This window comes from Tachypleus tridentatus, chromosome 3, assembly GCF_004210375.1.
Source record: "Tachypleus tridentatus isolate NWPU-2018 chromosome 3, ASM421037v1, whole genome shotgun sequence".
NCBI classification, from domain to species: domain Eukaryota; kingdom Metazoa; phylum Arthropoda; class Merostomata; order Xiphosura; family Limulidae; genus Tachypleus; species Tachypleus tridentatus.
This window is the reverse complement of record NC_134827.1, coordinates 37,342,554-37,365,500: the sequence shown is the minus strand read 5'-3', so window position 1 is coordinate 37,365,500 and position 22,947 is coordinate 37,342,554. Positions and strand designations below refer to the sequence as shown.

Sequence of the window (22,947 nt, the reverse complement as noted above, 5' to 3'; positions counted from 1 at the left end):
AGAAGGAAGTACGATGTATTTAGCTAGTTAGGAACGTAGTAGTAGAAGAGGAAGATACGATGTATTTAGCTAGTTAGGAACGTAGTAGTAGAAGGAAGTACGATGTATTTAGCTAGTTAGGAACGTAGTAGTAGAAGGAAGTACGATGTATTTAGCTAGTTAGGAACGTAGTAGTAGAAGGAAGTACGATGTATTTAGCTAGTTAGGAACGTAGTAGTAGAAGGAAGTACGTGTATTTAGCTAGTTAGGAACGTAGTAGTAGAAGGAAGTACGTGTATTTAGCTAGTTAGGAACGTAGTAGTAGAAGGAAGTACGTGTATTTAGCTAGTTAGGAACGTAGTAGTAGAAGGAAGTACGTGTATTTAGCTAGTTAGGAACGTAGTAGTAGAAGGAAGTACGTGTATTTAGCTAGTTATGAACGTAGTAGTAGAAGGAAGTACGTGTATTTAGCTAGTTAGGAACGTAGTAGTAGAAATTATTAATAGTTGTTCTGTAATATACGATGCTTAACTTGAAGGGCTCATCTTTTAAAATCTGTAATTTTTTTAATTCTACAGTTCTAATTGGTCAATTTTATGTAAAAGACAATTGTTTGATACACAAAGAGATGATATTCAGTACCATTCTTTCTTAGTTTGTTACATGTTACATAAGAACTTTATAATGGTAATATTGATAAGCAGTGATGTACTTTTAACAGTATGTGTTGTGTGAGAGGAAAACATTAGATCTCTTATTCATTTTTTTATAATATTCTTCACTTCAGACGTGTAAAAATAATTTGCAAAACTTATACTTTATTGTAATGGAATTTTCAAAAATTATTCTTTCAAGTAATTTGAGTGACTGTACGTTGTGTGAAAAGTATTATACCTTCAAGAAATTAGAGAAAAATAAAATACAAATTGATCTATAAAACTTGTTTTACATAAGATATTTTTGGATTCTGTGTGAACTGAAAAGTTGGTAAGAGACACTTTAAATTAACTTTTCTTATTCATACCAGTATATACAAATTTGATGACGTGGATGTTGCTAGTAGTAATGTGTAGATAGAATACTTCTAACTTGAGATTTTTTTTGGTACAAAGTCACCTGTTATTAGAATTATTTCTTACAATTTGTAGTATTTTGACTTCCATACCAGAATAGTAGATACATGTTCTATGAAAGCCTTATAGAATCTAACGTAAGCTAACTGAATGTTGTGTTTTTAGTTCATACGAGTAGCTATAAAACTCGGTTCTTCAAACAAAATAAATATTGTGAAATTAAGATGTCGTGAAAGATCTCTTACTGTTCTTCTCTAGCACCTTGGTCAGAACCTCCCACCATCAGTTACCTTGCCCTTGTTGTTCTGGACAGAGATAAATGTAATGAAGAACAGCACTATGGAGGATCCGTGAATTCCAGAATGCTGTGTACTAGGACCAGTGAGTCTCGCAGGGGTTTATGTGATGTATGTACTAGATTATAATCACTGTGAAGCAACAGTAAAATACACACCAGTAAAAACACCACGGAGAAACAGTTACTGTTTGTTGTTTGGAAAGACCTGCCATTAGTGACATATGTGATTAAAGTTTAACACTAGTCATATAAAACCTTAAGGACAGTTAGAATTCACAAGATAAACTGTGGTTTAACAAAGTACATTCTGAATATTTAACTACACACCATCCTTCATAAAATTGATTTAAAATATAGAATTTAATCAGAAATAACTGTTGAAAAGGTAAAGACATCAACTTCTACCTTTATTATTTTCATATACACATAAAACCGACTGTTATTTAAACTGGGATATTATACGCATGTTAGATGCTGAATCTGTAATTTTATGAAGGATACTAAAATTTTCGGGCAGTACCATTCATTAGTTTAGTTCATACTATTACCCACATTGTTCTCTGTGTAGTTTTAAGATGTGCCACTAGGTGACCAGTTAGATTTTAATTATAGTAGGACCATATAAATGGAAGCTGATAATTGTTCAATTGTTTTACCTGAATTATTTTTCAGCTATTATATATTTTACACTAATGTTATAGTGTCACTGTTACAGCATATAAATTTATTAGCTCCATTGTTTTTGATAAAATGAACAGATTTCACGTGTTCGTAAATGAAGAGAAAGATGAACATATATGAACTGTTGTATCTAGTTCAACTGTAAGGAGGTCATAAATGTACTGTGTCTGAAATGTTTTGGACAATGCTGCATTGATTTTGTTCGTGTAATTTGCAGGGAAAGGACCATAAAATTAATCATACCATCACACTGTACGTTATATACAGCAGTGTCTTAAGATTCTGCCTTGGTAAGCCTATAATCCCAGCCAAGTTCAATTAAACAGTTATGGAATGTCTTGGGTTTAGCTTGAGAAACGGATTGATTAGGCCTTGTAAACTCAAAGGTGCCGAGACTGTTTTGCAAAAGGAATGTGCAACATATTTAGCAGTTGCCTACTAAAGACTGGTGTTAAACACTAATAAAAAGCATAGATTGTTACCAACACCAAAGATTAGTTTATTTTCTGACAAAAGGGACTCCAAATCTGTAAACCCACTTCATCCAGGTCTGTTGAAGACAATGTATGCACACACACTTATAATAAGCTTCCAATTATAATAAATGTACAAACTTTCATGATCAAAGAGTTAAATTTGTCTTATCACCACAAATAATATGCATCTAAACGTTTTGAAATACTGCAATCAAAGTAATCCTCTGATGACAAGAATGTTAGTGTGTTGATATAATCTCTAATTATATGTTTACTATAGTGCTTGCTATTTTTGCAATCGGAGCCAGTAAATGAACATTGTCAAAGTGTTAGAATAGCTGTAAAATCACTAAAAGTGAGTTTGCCTTAGGCCATGCTATGCTAAGATTCATGGCCAGGAAATAAACATTCTTAAAAACCCATTTATAGCCAGTATTCATTGGTCCTGGCTCTCTTCAACAGTGTTGCTAAAATGTAATATGTGCCAGACTAAACTATTGGCAATTTTTGAAAGGGTGGATGTGCCAGATTGGTGTGGCAAGTGGGTCTTATTTTCTCATTTATGTCTCCTTAATTAAATAAGATTGAAGTGTGTAAAAATTATTAATAGAATTTGCTGAAAACTGTGGTAACAGGGCATTGGTATGGGAATTTGATTTCAAGTAGGCAAGCATTTAAAGTTGACAAAAAGTCAGTGAACAAACTGTAGTCCCAGAGTAAGATAGCCAAGGCTCAGTGCCAACAGCTTGATCAATAATGTTTGGAATATATTTACCAATATCCACTCCATGGAAGTTTTTTTGAAAGCCCTTCATATTACAAAAGTGTTAGATCCTAGTGGAAACTTTAAAGCATCTCCAACTTATTGCTTCCCCTTTTATGAAAAGGCATAAAATATTCATATGTGGACACGCTTCAATTGCACAGTGCATGTCTGGTGGTTTTGAAGACAAGCTATGTGACCAGTATTACATCAGTAGGCTGCAAGAGAAACGTCATTATAGCATTTTTCATATTAGTAACACAGATCATACATCCTTAACCTTTGACATTCTGTTCAGTGAAATTGTGGCTGTTAAAGGAAAGAGTAGCACAATCATCTGAAGAGCAACTGGCAATTGCTTCGACTCTATGATCATGGAAATTGGCCAAAGATGCTACCGTATATATTAAAAAGAAAAACTCTTGCAAAGAATACCACGTGCCCATGAGGTATCATCTCTACTTATGATAAAGGCTTTATAAAATGAAGATTTGAATAAGTACTGGTTGTGTAGTGAGGATGTACACTGGAACATTGTATGTTGTTTCTCCTGTGTTTTTATGTTTTATAAAATGACATGCATCCAAGATAATCTGGAGGAATATTACATAGATCTTGTCATCATTCTCGGGGACATATCAGGTCGTTTGTTGCAAATGATGGACATCAGTTACAATTGACTGTGTAAACAGCAAATGTGCCAAGAGTAAAATGAGTGGTTCTACTCTGGAGTCTAAACATTTGCATTTACATCATTGAGTAACCAGAAGCAGTCAGACCAATTGCTCATTGGACCATAGAAGCCTGGGATGCCATTGATCTGGCCCTGATTTAGTGTGGCTTTAAGAAGTGTTGCCTTACAAATACCATGGATGGCTCAGAAGATGACATCCTCTGAAATGACCAAACTGCTATTGTAGATAACAAAGATGAGGATGATTTCTTTGGTGATGCCATTAGAGGTGACAACAAGGCAATAGAAAAGCTATGTCAACTATCTGAGAATAGTGATTTGGACTCAGAATTTGGAGGTTTCACCAAACACAATTTGTAGTTTTATATTTCCAAAAATTTTGATGCAAATAAATCCTAAAAAAATGACAATATTTAGCTTCTTGATCATTTTATTTCAAAAATCATGTTTAAAGTTTGTTTCATTCACTAAAAGTGGCCCCCTGCTAGTACAGCGGTAAGTCTACGGATTTGCAATGCTAAAATTAGGGGTTTGATTCCTCTTGGTGAGCTCAGCAGATAGCCCCGATGTAACTTTGCTATAAGAAAAACACAAACACACTAAAAGTGAATGAAAATAGGAAATACTTTTCATTTATACTTTAGAAACAAAGATAATTGATAAGACATACTGTGAAAATGCAAAATTTATAGTAAATATTCATTATTGTGAATATGTTGGAAAAAAAAAATGGTTTTGACTGGCTGTAAAAAACTTTAGATGTGTTAAATTGCATACACCCTAACTTCTAGGTGTATCTATATTCACTATGAATTTGTATTATAATTGGAAAATTAGGGTATATTATTTTTCTAATAAAACTTCATTATTGTAAGATGGAAGAACAGTATCATGAAGTGACTTACACATTAATGGTGTATTTTTATTATTTTCCAGAATGATGAGGGAGCACCGCTGATGTGTTTGTCAACCAAAGGTACCTGGCATCTTGGAGGTGTACTGACATATCAACGATGGTGCAACATCTACCAGCAACAGCCAGCAATTTTTGCTAACATTTTTTCTATGCGTGAATATATTGAGAAAATTATTGGTTCTAAGAACTACTGGGTTCCTTATGATTCCAAGATGTATTCTTTTTTGACAACAACAGAGGCTCCTAAAACAACACAGGTCATCATTGAAACAACTACAGCAATTACACCAACTGTTCCAGAAGAGGAAGAGAATGAAACAAGTCCTGTACTGTCTGAAAAAAATGATAGATGGAAACCACACAATAATTATGTTTTCGGACCAAAAAGATCATTTTTATCTGAATAACACAATTGTCTCACAGGAAGTAAGTAGCACTGAAAGTAAAATTGATACTGATGATGTACCTTTGGGAATCAGAGGAGACATTGAAAAAGGACACATCTCTTCTCCTCTTGATGAAGAAAAAAATAATGATACAATAAAAGATAAATTGGAGAACTATGAGCTTTTACCATTACTTGATTCAACTGATAAAAATGATACAAACTCTAGTGATTTTATCGATATTATTAAATCAACCACGTTGTCATCTACAGCATTACCCAGTTCTTCTAATGCACCTGTGATTGGTCGACCTTTGATACTGCCAACTCCAAAAGAAATTTCAAGGATAACAAGTACATTAGCTCCAGAGGAGCAAATAGACAATGACACGATGCTGACCACAGCTGAACAATTAAAAAATCACTCATTACTAACCACAGTTCTCTGGGAAGAAAGAACACAACACACCAATGGAAATGACACATTAGGTAATTTAGAAAATACTACAGTTGGTGATACCATAAAAAGTATCAAATCAACGGTAGAAAATACTTCTCATGATATAGATACTCTTCGATATGCTGCGGGGGTCCTTGAAGGTAGACAGGTAGAGCAACCGTCAGAGGTAGATAGTATTGATGGAAGTATCACGGCTGTACTAGACACTGGTGTTGCTGATACAACTGAGGCTGCTGTTGGTGGAGACATAAGTGGTACTGAGAATGTGACTGGTATGAGTAGAGATTCTGAGGTTTTCACAAACATTGATTTTATCACAGTGATGACATCATCCAATGATAACTTGACTTCAGATAATGAAAAAACATGGGTTTTCAACAATAGGAAGTCCTGTTGATGTTGTTGTAACGAGTGAAGCAGTTGAAGACAGTGTTCCCACTTCTAGTGAGATGTTGAATCATATGAAAGAGTCTGAATATTTCCAACCTCTGGCTGGAAATGAAACAAACATTCAGAAAAATGTACATCTTCCACATAGTAATAAGTCAATGCATAAATATTCCAAAGATATTACTATTCCATTAAGCACGTCTGATAGCAGTGTTTCAAACTGGATAAGTTTGGGAACATATCCAAAGACAGAGATGATCCTCACCACCACAGACTCCATACTTGAATATACCAATGATACATCTGTTCCAATAAAGTCAGAATCTGGAAATAGAAATTCTGTAACCGAGTCTGTCCTATGGTGGACTAATCAGACTAACCTTAATTCTGAATCTCCACAAGAATTTCAAATAACCACTAGTTACACTGGACACGATCTCATCACAAAAAGACTACTAATGACAGCAAGTAATAATACAGGCGATAGCACATTATCAACTACTGAAAACCTGGAGAAAAATTTTACAGCTAATGAAATAACTAATAATTACAGTATATCATATTTAGACAAAGAAACTGTAGATCCTCTCAATGTAAAAAAAGTACAACAGTTTGATCCTGTTAATAAAGAGCTTGAAATCATTAATATTGGGACCTCTTCTTTGGCTACTGAAAACACTTTGGACATAGAGCAAAGAAAAGCAACATTGTTGCAGAAAGGCTTAAACCATCGAATCATAAACAAGATGGAAAATCAGGAACATATTGATCAGGAGAAGGGATCATTGATTACGAGCTACAGAGACGACGATTTGGACATTCCGTTATCCACAGAAGAAGATGGTGACAGCACAGATGATACAAGTAGAACGAAGCACCAAAATGAGTATGGAAACATATCCATGTTTCATAATAACAAGGAAGAAAAAAGTGAATTAGAACTAAACGAATTTCGAAAACTAAAGAATTCAACTCTCATTGAAGAACCAGATGTAAATGTCGGCTCATCCACAGAAAAAAATGTTGTAAAAGCAGAAATTGGAGCCAAATTTACCAATACCAATACTGAACAAATGCAACCACAAGCAGAGGATTTGAACAAGAGCAGACTTAGTGTAGAAAGTATGGAATTAGGGGATATCGTAGTTTCACCCAGTGCTTCACCAAGATCAACAAGTGTAGAAAACTTAGCAGAAGAACTTGCTGGGATGGAAGGTGTGAGCTTTCAGAAATACCCCTCATCCTTGGAACTCTGTGAACCTTGTAAGCATATTTGTATTTATTTATATATTTTATAGCTAATACAAATATAAATATTCTAGTTTCATGAGATAATAATGTACACACAAAACGTATTTGGTGAGAAATAATATAAAACTTAAATCTCTTTCAAGAAATACAAAATTCTACATTTATGTTTGCAAGTTAACTGTCAAAGATTTATTTGGATGCTTGTACATGAGATGGTAATGAACATATTTTCAGGGTTTTAACAGACATGTTTATATGCATCTAAATGCTCATATATGTCTCATGAAATAGTAATAAACATCCACTACTTTATTTAATCTCTTAGTGGAGTTCCACTGTGGTAATGTTACTGCTCCTTTCCGTGCTTGTGTGCCATTAAGTCAACGTTGTGACTCTGTTATAAACTGTGCTGATGGAAGTGATGAACATGATTGTGGTGAGTCTGTCTATCATTTCTATCTCTTTACACGTTCTCACTAACCATTTTAATGTTCTCAAAAGTTACATTAATGGCGAACTTGTTACTTTGTTTAATATTTTTGTTCATTTATTTTTATCAGTTCATTAAATAAACAGATTTTTTTATACATTAGGTATCATAATACAACATCCAAATAATTTTTTAAAGGTTTATTTCATCATGACACAAAACTTCCAAGAAAAACCTAGCCATAAATACAAATTGTATTTGGAAAACATATTGAAGAATTCTGCAGTTATTCATTGTTGAAGTGACTAGCAATCCTTACTTGTAACTTTTTCTTGCACACTATAAACCACAATTAAAATATTTTGTGTATTCTGCTCTTTTGAGGATTTCAAATTAATCTACCATTTGAAACTTTGTAAAATGGACAGCAACTGCCTGTTGCAGAGACACAAGTGTAAATGATGATATTTTGAAAGTCTTCCTCTGACCTGAAGATAAAAGGCAGAAGACTTTCAAAACGTTGCCCTCTACACTTATGTTTCCACAACAGGCAGTTGCTGTCCATTTTACAAAGTTTCATCATGAATACTCTGCCCAAACAATCTATCAAAGAATCTACCATTTATTGTTTTGAAACAAAAATTAGTACAATCCCATGAAGTACATAAAAATATTCTCTTCATAATTAAACGGGTGTTTTTTGTAATCGTTCTTACACGGCATGATTCTTATTGCAAGACAAATATTGTAGTGGACACCACAATTCACAGAAGTATGTTACTTGTGAAATGTGTGGATGATGGAAAATGGTGGGGTGTGAAATACGGTTGTTGTCACGATGAACAGAAATAGTTAAATTGCTTGTTTTTCACTAATTTATTTTTATACCTTAACATTTTTAATATATTTTTCAGAAAATGGTTGCCAAAGAAACTATCAGTGTGAGAATGGGAAGTGTTTAGCAAGACACCAAGTTTGTGATCGAGTGAAAGACTGCAGTCGCTCAGAAGATGAAGCTGATTGTGGTAGGCCTACATTTTATTCAAATAACTTGGTAGACATTTGATTACTGTTTTAGTTCGATTAAGTGATCTCAAAAATGGACATTTCTCTCTCTGTTTATGTAAATGAACACAACAGAACCTGGACTTTGTTTTGTATTAGCACACAAGTACATCCAAGACACTGAATGGAACATAAGCTTAATATTTTATGAAATAAAACTTTTGGTTAAAAAACTTTAATGGCATGTAAAGTTACGGTTTCAACTGAATTACTCTTTACTTTACAGTTTTTTAACCTCTCTTGTTATACTAATACATGAAATGTTTGTTCATTTTTTTGAATTTCATGCAAAACTACACGAGAGCTATCTGCGCTAGCTGCCCTTAAATTAGCAGTGTAAGACTAGAGGGAAGGCAGCTAGTAATCATCACCCACTGCCAACTCTTGGGCTACTCTTTTACCAATGAATAGTAGGATTGGCCATCACATTATAATGCTCCCATGGCTGAAAGGGCGAGCATGTTTGGTGTGACAGGGATTTGAACCTGCAGCCCTCACATTATGAGCCAAATGCCTTAACCCACCTGGCTGTGCCGGGCCGTTACATGAAAGGAGATAAGAAAGCAGCACATTTTGTTTCACTTTTCTCCTATTTAAGATCTAACTGTGACCTACAAAAGCAACATTCTAAAGCAAAACCTAATTTATGAATAAGAAATACACTGCTGGCCAAAATCTTAAGGCCAATGGACATAAAGAAAAAATATGCATTTTGAGCTGTCGGACTCAACCACTTATTTGAGTAGAGCTTAGAAAGATGAAAATAAGGAAAGGAAAAATAAAAAACTTTTTTAGCATTTAATAGGGAAAATGTGAACACTATGAAATTAGTCTAAATACTAGCTGGTCAAAAGTTTAAGACCATACTGAAATGAAGCATTAATCGGCAAACATGTAATGAAATTTAGTCATCTGTGTTCAAGCATTAGCATTGTCAACATCTCCCACTGACATCTCTTGTATTACGATGGGTAAAAACATGCAAAGGCTAAAAATGTGACAAAGTTTGAATGTGGCAGAATTGTCAAGCTGCAAAAGCAAGATCTCTCTCAACGTGCTATTGCTGGTGAGATTGGGTGTAGTAAAACTGCTGTTGAAAATTTCTTAAAAGACCCTGAGGGATACGAAACAAGAATTTCAAGTGGTCGGCTCAAGAAAATTTCACTGGCGTTGAGCAGGAGGATTTGACGGGTTGTCTGGCAAGACACCAGCCAATGTCAAACCAGATTAAGGCCCTTACAGATGCAGAATGCAGCTCAAGAGTAATAAGATGGCATCTAGAGAAAGGCTTTAAAACTGTAAACGTCTTCAAAGGCCACGCCTCCTTCTACACCACAAAACAGCTTGGTTAAACTTTGCTGAGAAGCAAAACATGGGACGTAGAAAAGTGAAAGAAGGTTTGTTCTCTGATGAGAAAAATTTAACTTAGATGGTTCAGATAGATTTCAATGTTACTGGCATGATAAGAATTTCCCATCAGAGACATTTTATACATGACACAGTGGAGGAGGTTCCATCATGATCTGGGGTGCTTTCTCCTTCCATGGAACAATGGAGCTACAGGTTATACAGAGGCGTCAAACAGCAGCTGGTTACATTAGCATGTTGGAGAGAGCATCCTTATTGACTGAAGGCCCTTGCTTGCATGGAAATGACTGAATCTTTCAGCAGGACAACGCTGCAATCCAAAATGCCTGCAGGATAAAGGACGTTTTCATGGCGAATAACTTGATTCTTTTGGACCATCCAGCATGTTCGCCTGAACTGAACCCCATTGAAAATGTTTGAGGGTGGATGGCAAGAGAAGTCTATAGAAATGGACGTCAATTCCAAACAGTGCATGATCTTTGTGAAGCCATCTTCACCACTTGGAGTAACATTCCAGCCAGCCTTCTGCAAACGCTTATATCGACCATGCCAAAGAGAATGTTTGCAGTTATTCACAATAATGGCCATGCAACTCACTACTGAGACCTCATGTTGGGCATCTCCTGCATGTCCCTGATTAGGACTTCTTTTTTGGTATGGTCTTAAACTTTTGACCAGCTAATATTTAGGGTAATTTCATAGTATTCATATTTTCCCTGTTAAATGCTCAAAAAGTTTTTCATTTTTATTTTCCCTATATTTTCTTATTTTCATCTTTCGAAACTCTACTCAAATAAGTGGTTGAATCTAACAACGCAAAATGCATATTTTTTCTTTATGTTCATTCGCCTTAAGATTTTGGCCAGCAGTGTATATGCCTGTATATAAAATTTTAGAGCATACTTGATAAGGTGTCTCAATTAGAAAATGGATACCTAAAAGATTGTTGGACAATTAAAAAAGTTGTTTGTAAGTTAACTTTGTGGGGAAAAGTAAGAAATCAAAATAAATGGTTGTTTTGTTGAATGTGAGAACATGACTATTCATACCTCTTTGTTGTAGGATTTTTGTCAAATTTTACTAATGTTAATAATTTGGACAGCTTTTTGGGCAGTAATAAGTTTCTAAGTTTACTGATGAAGTTAAAATGCTGAGAAATGCTGATTCTGTTTGGAACGTTTTCATGAACTGATATCAGGATCTTGACAGTATCAATATCTGGAAGATGATGTTTACTATTTTGAGAAGTTTGAAGTTGTCCACAGATTAACTGTAAATAATATATGAACCATGGTAATTTGGAAACAACTTAATGTTCGTGACTTGAAACAATAGCAATGAGGACATATTGTAGCCCCAGTGAAGCTTCATTTCTGGCATTGGTTACAGTCTTGGCCCCCCTTACTGTTACTATAAAAAATATATTAGTAGGATAGGGACAAGTTACAACACTGACCCTCAGTTACTCTCTCTCTTATTTCACTAACATGCTTCATTATAATTATCAGAAGGCCATTAGCATGTAATGATTGCCCCTTCAGGAAGGTATCGTAACCTTACTAATTGTTGAATACAAGTCAAAACTCTTATTAGACCTTTCTCAAACACCTGTTAATAAATGGATTCTGGAAATCAAATAAAGCATTTAAGGCTTAGAGCATTGGACTTTTTTTATTTTTTATTGAAGAACCAGTAATGATTTTAATTAGCTGTCAAAATTCTTCAGTTTTCTGTTGATTGTCTGTTTATGTGGTGAGGTAAAGATGTTATGAAGGTAAACATGAAAACTAGATGCAATAAGTTTGGGCTTTGGAAGGATATAGTCAAACATATTCTGTAACAGAACTGCCTTTGATAGATTGTTTAGGCAGAGTATTCATGATTAAACTTTGTAGAATGGACAAGAACTGTCCAAGTGTTGAAGACAAAAGATGGAAGACTTTCAAAACGTCGTCCTCTACATTTGTGTCTCTGCAACAGGCAGTTGCTGTCCATTCTACAAAGTTTCATTGAAACTGCCTTTCTTTGATTAATAATCATGAACTAGTGGAAATAACTTGCCTGAAGATGTTTTTGCTGTTGTTAGTTTCAAAGTTTCAAGAACTTTGTTGGATAGACTTATGTGTATGATTGATGGTGTAAATATTTTTGTGTTTAGAGGTACCTTGATTGACTGAATAACTTTCTGCCACCCTGATTTTTGTCATGACCTTAATCCAAGCTCCATTTTTAGCATTTAAAGTGTTACTGAAATATAACGTGGAATTTCAAGTCTGGTCATAATTATCATACAAGTTTCTGAGTCTTATCGAAAGCTTTAGAGTATTTCACATAAGAACCTTTCATTAAAGCTTTTCTTGCTGTTAATTCTATTTGTGTGTATGTATAGATACGTGGAAATGCCTGCATGATGAGTTTCCATGTGGTAATGGTCGGTGTATCCCTGAGAAGTGGCACTGTGACGGCGTGGACAACTGTGGAGATAATACTGATGAAGTTGGTTGTTGTAAGTTGTATTCTTTTCTTTTTACTAAAAAATATGTAGTACAAATAAATATGTAAGACACACTTATTTTTGTAACTTGTAAATTTTGTGACAAGAATATTTAGATACTAATGAATTATTATAAATAACTTTTTAAAAGAGGATTCGCATTTTTTCCTTCCCTCATTAATTATAAAGTACCATGAAATATGCATAAACTTCCCTCTTTCTTTGTAACCAATGGTTAGACAGACAGTTATGTTTTTATTGTTTCTTTTTAGTGACAACATGCTCAGAACAACAGTTCCTCTGTCCAGAAGGTTGGTGTATACCAGAAACATGGAAATGTAATGGAGTTTTGGACTGTCATGCAGGAGAAGATGAAAGAAGTTGTGGTTAGTCCAAATGAACTTCTGGATTTTTATATAAATTTTCTTTTAGAATGTAGTAAGTAATACAGTGTTATGGTGTCTACGTATGACACTGTATATACAGATAACTAAGATATAATCTACTTTACTGAGGAAACTGTCATTCATTATGAAATATTGAACAATGCTTGTCAACCACTAATTACACCAACTGACAATATTAGACCAGCTGGTAATATTAGACCAACTGTCATAGTCATGTTTGAAGACAAATTACACCAACTGACAATATTAGACCAACTGTCATAGTAATGTTTAAAGACAAATTACACCAACTGACAATATTACACCAACTGTCATAGTCATGTTTGAAGGCATTCTCTCCATTAATAAGTGGTTTCTGAAAGTCCTTGGTATGTTTCCATTCTTGTTTTTTAACAGGTACATTGTATATTTGTGCAGTATCCAGTATGGATTCACTTCAAGTTATCTTGGGATTTTCTGTTATCCACAATCTGTTTTCTTTTTACAGATTGCAGTGATGAAGAGTTCAAATGTCAAAGTGGGGGATGTATTGAAAAACAACAAGTTTGTAATAGAAATCACGATTGTCCTGATTCCAGTGATGAACTCCACTGCTGTAAGTAAAGTACTTATGTATTATTAGAACAGTATATTAGCACTATAGTGAATTACTTAATGAAATGTTTATGTACACTATAGTGAGTTACTTAATGAAATGTTTATGTGCACAGTAGTGAGTTACTTAATGAAATGTTTATGTACACTATAGTGAGTTACTTAATGAAATGTTTATGTACACAATAGTGAGTTACTTAATGAAATGTTTATGTGCACAGTAGTGAGTTACTTAATGAAATGTTTATGTACACTATAGTGAGTTACTTAATTAAATGTTTATGTACACTATAGTGAATTACTTAATGTAATGTTTATGTACACAGTAGTGAGTTACTTAATGAAATGTTTATGTACACAATAGTGAGTTACTTAATGAAATGTTTATGTACACAATAGTGAGTTACTTAATGAAATGTTTATGTACACAATAGTGAGTTACTTAATGAAATGTTTATGTACACAGTAGTGAGTTACTTAATGAAATGTTTATGTACACTATAGTGAGTTACTTAATGAAATGTTTATGTACACTATAGTGAGTTACTTAATGAAATGTTTATGTACACTATAGTGAGTTACTTAATGAAATGTTTATGTACACAATAGTGAGTTACTTAATGAAATGTTTATGTACACTATAGTGAGTTACTTAATGAAATGTTTATGTACACAATAGTGAGTTACTTAATGAAATGTTTATGTACACAATAGTGAGTTACTTAATGAAATGTTTATGTACACTATAGTGAGTTACTTAATGAAATGTTTATGTACACAATAGTGAGTTACTTAATGAAATGTTTATGTACACTATAGTGAATTAATGAAATGTTTATGTACACAATAGTGAGTTACTTAATGAAATGTTTATGTACACAGTAGTGAGTTACTTAATGAAATGTTTATGTACACTATAGTGAATTAATGAAATGTTTATGTACACAATAGTGAGTTACTTAATGAAATGTTTATGTACACAGTAGTGAGTTACTTAATGAAATGTTTATGTACACAATAGTGAGTTACTTAATGAAATGTTTATGTACACAATAGTGAGTTACTTAATGAAATGTTTATGTACACAATAGTGAGTTACTTAATGAAATGTTTATGTACACTATAATGAATTAATGAAATGTTTATGTACACAATAGTGAGTTACTTAATGAAATGTTTATGTACACAGTAGTGAGTTACTTAATGAAATGTTTATGTACACAGTAGTGAGTTACTTAATGAAATGTTTATGTACACAATAGTGAGTTACTTAATGAAATGTTTATGTACACAATAGTGAGTTACTTAATGAAATGTTTATGTACACAATAGTGAGTTACTTAATGAAATGTTTATGTACACTATAGTGAGTTACTTAATGAAATGTTTATGTACACTATAGTGAGTTACTTAATGAAATGTTTATGTACACAATAGTGAGTTACTTAATGAAATGTTTATGTACACAATAGTGAATTACTTAATGAAATGTTTATGTACACAATAGTGAATTACTTAATGAAATGTTTATGTACACAGTAGGGAGTTACTTAATGAAATGTTTATGTACACTATAGTGAGTTACTTAATGAAATGTTTATGTACACTATAGTGAGTTACTTAATGAAATGTTTATGTACACAATAGTGAGTTACTTAATGAAATGTTTATGTACACTATAGTGAGTTACTTAATGAAATGTTTATGTACACTATAGTGAGTTACTTAATGAAATGTTTATGTACACTATAGTGAGTTACTTAATGAAATGTTTATTTACACTATAGTGAGTTACTTAATGAAATGTTTATGTACACAATAGTGAGTTACTTAATGAAATGTTTATGTACACAGTAGGGAGTTACTTAATGAAATGTTTATGTACACTATAGTGAGTTACTTAATGAAATGTTTATGTACACTATAGTGAGTTACTTAATGAAATGTTTATGTACACAATAGTGAGTTACTTAATGAAATGTTTATGTACACTATAGTGAGTTACTTAATGAAATGTTTATGTACACTATAGTGAGTTACTTAATGAAATGTTTATGTACACTATAGTGAGTTACTTAATGAAATGTTTATTTACACTATAGTGAGTTACTTAATGAAATGTTTATGTACACAATAGTGAGTTACTTAATGAAATGTTTATGTACACTATAGTGAGTTACTTAATGAAATGTTTATGTACACTATAGTGAGTTACTTAATGAAATGTTTATGTGCACAGTAGTGAGTTACTTAATGAAATGTTTATGTACACTATAGTGAGTTACTTAATTAAATGTTTATGTACACTATAGTGAGTTACTTAATGAAATGTTTATGTACACTATAGTGAGTTACTTAATGAAATATTCTAATAAAACCCTGTTATTATTATTATTATTCTTACAATCAATATTAATAGCCAGTATTTGAGGGTCTGTTTTGTTTTAACTTCAGTACCAATTTTATTTGGAGAATACAACTTCAGTTTTCACAGAATTTGTGATTGTTTGAATTGATGAGGTGTGTAAATATTGACATTTTCTAGTGAAACTTCATGATGACTCCATGCTACTAGAGATATTTGATTCACAACATGGATGGACAAACGTCTGTGCAGATAACTGGGATGAGCTATACAGCAACCATGTGTGTCAAAACCTTGGCTACAGGTATGGATAATGATAATATTTTACAAGAAAGGAAGACTTTTAAAACTTACCAAATTTATTTCTGAATATGACCATTAAATACTTGATACTGGTTCTGAATTTAAGGGAAAATAAAATTGCTTTTGTTTGTGAACCATTCAGTAGGTTGTGTTGTTGAATAAGTACACTGTATTTCAGTGATTTATTCAGATATTATCTTAATAGTGAAGCAGTTCTTACGGAATATCCACCTGGTGATGACCTCAATCCTGAAGCCAATAGAGGCCTGTACCATTTAGTTGAGAAGCCACATTCTAGTAATAACAAAACAGACATCTGGGAGTTGCTGTCCTTAAGGTTAGTTTCATGGTTAACTTTACGGATAAATAATTAAGTTCCATTGAGTAGAGAACTGAAATTACTGTGTTTGATAAAATGAAGTTGATTCTTGTCAAATTATTATTTCAGTTATACATGTCGAAATAAAACTAAAATAATCAACCATGATGCTGTCTTCCTAGTGTAGTTGGAATAAATAATGTTTTAATAATATAATTGACAGCTAAGAAGAGGAAAAGAAAAGGGCTGATTTTAAGTATTTTTTATCCCAAATCAAAAATGATAATGTTTATTTTTGAATGAATGAACCTACCAAAACATTCCCATTTACTTAGCTTAATAACTGATTTACAATGTACAACTTGATGTCAAGTCTAAAAAATTCAGCATTAGTGTTATGTTCATTGGAACAACATGTGATGTTGATCTGTTGAATTTCACACAAAGCTAATGGAGATAGTGAAATAAAATAAATCTCAACATCATATAACCTTTTCACAAACATTGGCAAATGTCAAAAATAGGCTACACTATGTAACACAAATTTTATTCCTGGATAGTATGTGTTATTTTTTAATTGCTTATGTTGTAAAATACAGAAAATGACCATTATTCCCTTCAAACTTTGTGACCTGGATAATGAAATTTAGAAATTAACCTATTTTCTAGATTGAAACGGACAAATTTGCACATTTATATTTACATAAGGTCTGAATAAAACAACATATGAATCAAGATTTACATGTATTTATACTAAAGTTATACAAAATGTTTAGAAGTGAGTAGTTTTCGAGATTTGCGACTGTTATGTAAATCACTTTCACGTATCAGCCCCAAGTATAGTCTCCTATCGTGTTTTGGTTATCATCCCAGGTTACAAAAGCAAAATTTGAAGAAACAAATAGGGCTTTTCCATTTACTTTAGACATAAGCAGTTGGGAAATAATACTTTCTGACCAGGAATAAGAAAAAGTAACAATTTTGTTACACAGTGTTATTTTTATGAAGCATTCAAAATATTCCATTACATGAAAGTTTAACATTTGTAATGTGAACTGGAGAGTTATATATTGTTAACCCTTAAACGGTGGCTGTCATTGATTAATACTACTGTTCAACATTCCCACTGTTTAAGGGTTAAAATAATAAGTTGTCCTAATAAAGTCAGAAAGCCAATTACATTTTCTACACTAATAGGTCATGTTTTATTTATATTTTTAATAATTCACTGTATCTTTGTTTTAGAAGTTGCTAATTTCCTATGATTTGAATAATGAACTGATATGCAAAGTAAGCATTTATAATGTCATCATCTGTCCCCAGAAAGTTTGAGGGGAGATAATACTAAAATTCTGTGTTAGGTCCCTGCAGTGCATAGAGCAAAGATCATCTATTGTGCAGCTTTGCAAATGGAGTAACAAACTGACTAAATTAAAATATTCTTAAACCTACAGAATTCTCTTTTTGTGATTGAAATTTGCTTTTGACATTAGTTAAACATGCATTTTAATTGTTTTAGGAAAGACATCACCTGTCAAAGTGGAAGTAGGGTTGCAATTGCATGTCGAGAATTTCGTAGTAACTTCTGTTGTATTCACAACTATATTAGATAATCTTTTAAAATATATAATTTTCTGATGGCTTTATCTTATTGATAATTATGAAAATATTTAGCTGATATTCATCATAAGAAATATATCTATTATTCTTAATTACAAAAGACAACAATAATATTCAGTTTTCTGCTCTGATTTCTTCTGATTTTTCCAGAAAATTTTATGTTTAAACTTTATAAATATCCACTTACTCCAGTCATAGTGAAGCACTCTCACCCTTCAAGAAATTAATTCACGTGTTTCTTTAAAACAAACTTAGCATATGTGAATTCATTATAAAGTCGGCCCAGCATGGCCAGGTGGGTTAAGGCATTCGACTCGTAATCTGAGGGTTGCAAGTTCAAATCCCCCTTGCACCAAACATGCTCACTCTGTCAGCTGTGGGGGTATTATAATGTTAAGGTCAATCCTACTATTCATTGGTAAAAGTAGCCCAAGAGTTGGCAGTGGGTGGATATGACTAGCTGCTTTCCCTCTAGTCTTACACTGCTAAATTAGGGACGGCTAGCACAGATAGCCCTCTTGTAGCTTTGCACGAAATTTGAAAACAAACAAATTATAAAGTCAGTATGTATTTATCAATGAACAAATTAATTCTTTACTTAGTCGTGTATTTCCAAACATTATGGCAAGTTTGTAAATGTTGATAATTAAATTAGGAAATTCATCATAAATTTATTACTACATAAAGTAACGTAATACACTGTTTCTCAACACATCTGTAAATCTCATGAACTGGGCCAGTTTACCATTATTGTAATTTCTTATAAAAGTAAGATGTTATGATCTTACAGAGTGTGGTGCATGGAGTCTGGCTGGAGAACTTCAAGGAAGAATTATTGGAGGTAGCAGTGCTCCAGATGGACAATGGCCATCTGTAGGCTTAGTTGTAAACAAAAATGACAACAACACTGTTTGCACAGTTAGTGTCCTTTCTCCACGGTGGTTGGTCACATCTGCTTCATGTGTTGAACACAGGTAAATAACACAGTTTGTATATGTAGTGTACTTTCTCCACAGAGAAGAAACTGAGTTAGTGAAAGTAAATAAAAAAAAGCTAAATATTTTTCGTAACTTATTAATAAGTTACTAATTTTTTTTATGTAATTAATATATAATAATTACTAACTGGTGTTAATCCTATGTTTCACATACATATCTACTACTGTTTTCAGAATGACCTTGAGAACGGCTGCTTTTATGTTGATTGTGGCTAAGATACTGTTTTAAGTCTTGGTAGAAAGGCTGAGGTTTTGTCTGAGGTTCCCTCTATCAGTACTGTTATCAACTAACTTAAAGCTTTGAAGAGGGTTAGCTGAGTGTGTTATCAGTTTATTGGATGTAGAAGGAATCTTTGATTGTTTCTTTTCTTTTTGTGTGCAACTGTATCCTACTATTTTAATATTACTCTATTGTATGTTTTTTGTCTCTGACACAATCATTTATTGTAAATAGGGATGTAGCAGCAACGTTTTACCCTTCTGTTTATACAAAGTATCAAATGTATTGTTGACGACCAAAGTTTTGACATTATTATTAGTGGATAATACAATTAAAAGAAAAAAATCTCTAAGTTTGGTTCAAAAACATTTTTTAAGTTAGGATAGAATTAACAATAGTATCTGAATTGTGTAATTACATCCCACACAATTAGGAGAGAAGCTTGAGTAATATGGCACCCATCAATATTAGGAAGGAGATTGTTACTGTAAGTCAAAACATGAAATGATCTTAACATAATGACTTGCTGGTTCAGTGTATGAACAATAACATTCTTACTGGTGCACTCTACCAGGTTAACTTACTTTTACTGATGGTCCACATTAACAAGGGTTTGAAAATGGGTTTTTGTTTTCCTTTGAACATTCAGGTGGTTTGGTGTTTACTAGCTGTGATTGTTTTTTGTAGTGACTTCTGAGAACTTTTCTCACTGTGTGCTATTAACACATCCTGTATTGCTATTCTGTCTTCATAGCATCTTGCATCAAATCTTGTTTGTTCTCAGAAATAGGCTGTCTACTACACTCACCTTGACATGGTGGATTGTAAAACTAAAAGTAACAGGATAACCATGAAGAACGGGTGAACCTACAAAATTGTAGCTACTTGTACCACACATACCTCACTATTTTTTTTCATACGTATATTTAAATGTATTGTTTTCAAAACAAAGGATGTATATTACATTGTTAAAAGATAAGTTTCATAAAAACCAGAATCCTGTAAAGCAACATTTATTTTTCAGTAACCTTTCTGTCTGGGAATTTGTTGGAAGTATGCACCTAACTAGCACAGATAAGCAGAGTTACCTGGTGAAAAGAACTGTCTTTCATCCTAATTTTAAACACACTGGCTCGTTTAGTAATTTTGATATTGTTCTGCTTGAACTTGAAACTGCTGTACCATTTGATCACTACACTGGTGCTATATGTTTGCCAGAAAAGAACATTCAACCACGTCAGCTCTGTGTAAGTGCAGACTGGAATCAGAAAAAAGACCAAGGTAAGAGGTACCACCAATCAAAGATTCTAAAGGGCTTAGTGATGGTTGCTAGTTTAAGAACAGAAAGTTATGTCATTAAGAGTTATGATTTCAAGTTATTTATATTTGCAGTTTAAAGTGTAAAGAAAGATTTAGATTATCAAATACATAAAATAGTAAGTTTAAAGTTCATTTTGAAGAAGAGAGACAGGACCATAAAAACTACATGTACATTTCCCAAACCAGATTTATGAATAAAATAATAAACCCGTTTCAGAAACTGTTGGTTTCTGTATTAACTGTTGGTTAATATTGGCCTTTGAATAGTAAAGATGTGAACTATTTTCACTGATATTTTAATGAACTTTAGTTGTCTGCAGTACACTCCTCGAGATAATTTTTGCTGTGATTAGTATGGTGCTGATCATGTATTGCTTCTATCAGTATCTTCCATTGGTGGTCAGTAATTCATTATCACAGACAAGCATCTTTGAGTTAGTTTATTTAGCTTGATTGAACCATTTATAAAAGTTTGAATGTTATTCTGTATTTGTCCACAAGAAAGTCCTACAAAAATAAGTACACACAATTTACACATTTATTAATTATCTTAATTCTTTGTATGGTTCCTGAAAGTCTTGCACTTCTGGTTGTAGCACTGTCCCACATATTACTTGTGGAACTGGATTCATACAATGAAATTTCTAGGTGTAACAGCTTTCTTTAAACAATCTATTTTTGTAACCTTCTTGGAGTGACTGAATTTTTTTATCCTGTTTTGTACAGAAAAGTATCTTTCACAATCAGTGCTTGTTTCACAAAAGTATGAAGATATTCAACACAATTTTGATGTGTTACAAAATTGCGGTTTTACACGTGGCAAAACGACAAAAGTATATTTAATAAAAGAATAGAGGTTTAAACTGTACATATAAGGAATTTCTAACTTATAGGTGAGCAGAGGCTGTAAAACTAGTATTAACATAGGGAAGTTACTGAGAAGTGATTTAAATAAAAAACAAAACAGTCAGTTAGAATTGGTGTGTTGCTCTCAGGACATTCATAATTGCAATTTTTCATAAGTTTTATGTATGGTCAGTATCTAGTTATAGTTTGTTTTATTTTCAAGCATGTGGAGAAATAGCTAATTGCACAATGTGCAACCAGTAAGTTCGGCAATTAGTGATAGTATTAGGTTGTTCAGAAATAAATGTCGGAATTCTCACAATGAAAGTTAGAAGCTGAATATTAAGTAACTTATCATTGGTTGGTTAGTTGGTTGGTTTAATTTAATGTTTGTTGTTTACAAGGTGTCATAATTGTCTGCTGTTTCAACTCTACTCAGAATAAGTTCTGCAACCCCCAAGGCAGCATGGACAAGAAGGGCTTTTATCTGATTTTCCTCTATGACTTCAAACTTGGACAAAAAGCTGTCAAAACTACATGGAACATCAACCAGGCATTCAGCCACGGGTTTATTACTGAATGTACAGTTCAGCATTGGTTCCAAAGGTTTCGACAGGGAGATGAAAATCTTGAAGACCACGAAGGTTAGGGTGGAAAGAAGCCATCCCTAGATGAAAACACATTCAGGGAAGCAGTTGAGACAGACCCTTGCACAACAATACGTGAGCTTGCAGAAAATCTAGGCACAAGCAAATCACGCATTGCCAACCACCTGAGTGTGATTGGAAAGATGAAAAAGTTGGATAAGTGGGTTCCACATGAGCTGAAAAAAGATCAACAAGCACGGCATTATGAGACCTGTCAAGGATGATACTTCAAAAATTGAATGAATTGTGAATCAAGGTTCATCCATCTTATTCCCCAGACCTTTCCTATGCAGTTTTTCATTTTTTCAAGTACTTTGACAACTTTTTGAACAACAAACGCTTTCAAAACTAGGCAGCTGCAGAAGAAGCTTTCAGGGAGTTCACTGACCATAGAAATTCTGATTTCTACAGCAGGGGTATAAACAGCATTGTGTGAAAACACATTGGCAAAAGTGTGTTGAAACAAATGGTGTTTACTTTGATTAAAGCATGTTTTACAACACCAGTTTATACTTTTCCAAACTTTGCAGTTCAAAAACAACATTTATTTCTGGACAGCCTAATACATTTGTAACTGATACATGTT

General features: G+C 33.0%; 2 protein-coding genes across 2 annotated transcripts in view; both read left to right on the top strand.

Annotated features, from left to right (window-relative positions):
• LOC143245799 (uncharacterized) overlaps positions 1–6,064 on the top strand; it is a 34,307-nt gene extending 28,243 nt beyond the window's left edge. The window contains exons 11-14 of the mRNA XM_076492051.1: positions 1,311–1,459; positions 4,901–5,206; positions 5,304–5,884; positions 6,046–6,064. Of these exons, the coding sequence (XP_076348166.1) occupies positions 1,311–1,459; positions 4,901–5,206; positions 5,304–5,884; positions 6,046–6,064 (1,055 nt within the window). The remainder of the gene's footprint in view (positions 1–1,310; positions 1,460–4,900; positions 5,207–5,303; positions 5,885–6,045) is intronic.
• On the top strand, positions 1,311–20,945 carry LOC143245798 (uncharacterized). The gene is made up of 12 exons (XM_076492050.1): positions 1,311–1,459; positions 4,901–7,378; positions 7,692–7,802; positions 8,711–8,821; positions 12,619–12,735; positions 12,996–13,109; positions 13,618–13,725; positions 16,270–16,393; positions 16,598–16,729; positions 18,231–18,286; positions 19,122–19,305; positions 20,573–20,945. Exons 2-12 carry the CDS (start codon positions 6,082–6,084, stop codon positions 20,943–20,945), a joined length of 2,727 nt encoding a protein of 908 aa, XP_076348165.1. The 5' UTR covers positions 1,311–1,459; positions 4,901–6,081.
• Positions 20,946–22,947: the final 2,002 nt, after the last annotated feature.

Excerpts from the sequence above, each read along its gene's own strand:
- LOC143245798 (XM_076492050.1), top strand. The coding sequence starts at position 6,082 with ATGAAAAAACATGGGTTTTCAACAATAGGAAGTCCTGTTGATGTTGTT. Across the intron at positions 7,803-8,710 it reads AAGTGATGAACATGATTGTG|AAAATGGTTGCCAAAGAAAC; the intron begins GTGAGTCTGTCT and ends TATATTTTTCAG. Across the intron at positions 12,736-12,995 it reads TACTGATGAAGTTGGTTGTT|TGACAACATGCTCAGAACAA; the intron begins GTAAGTTGTATT and ends GTTTCTTTTTAG.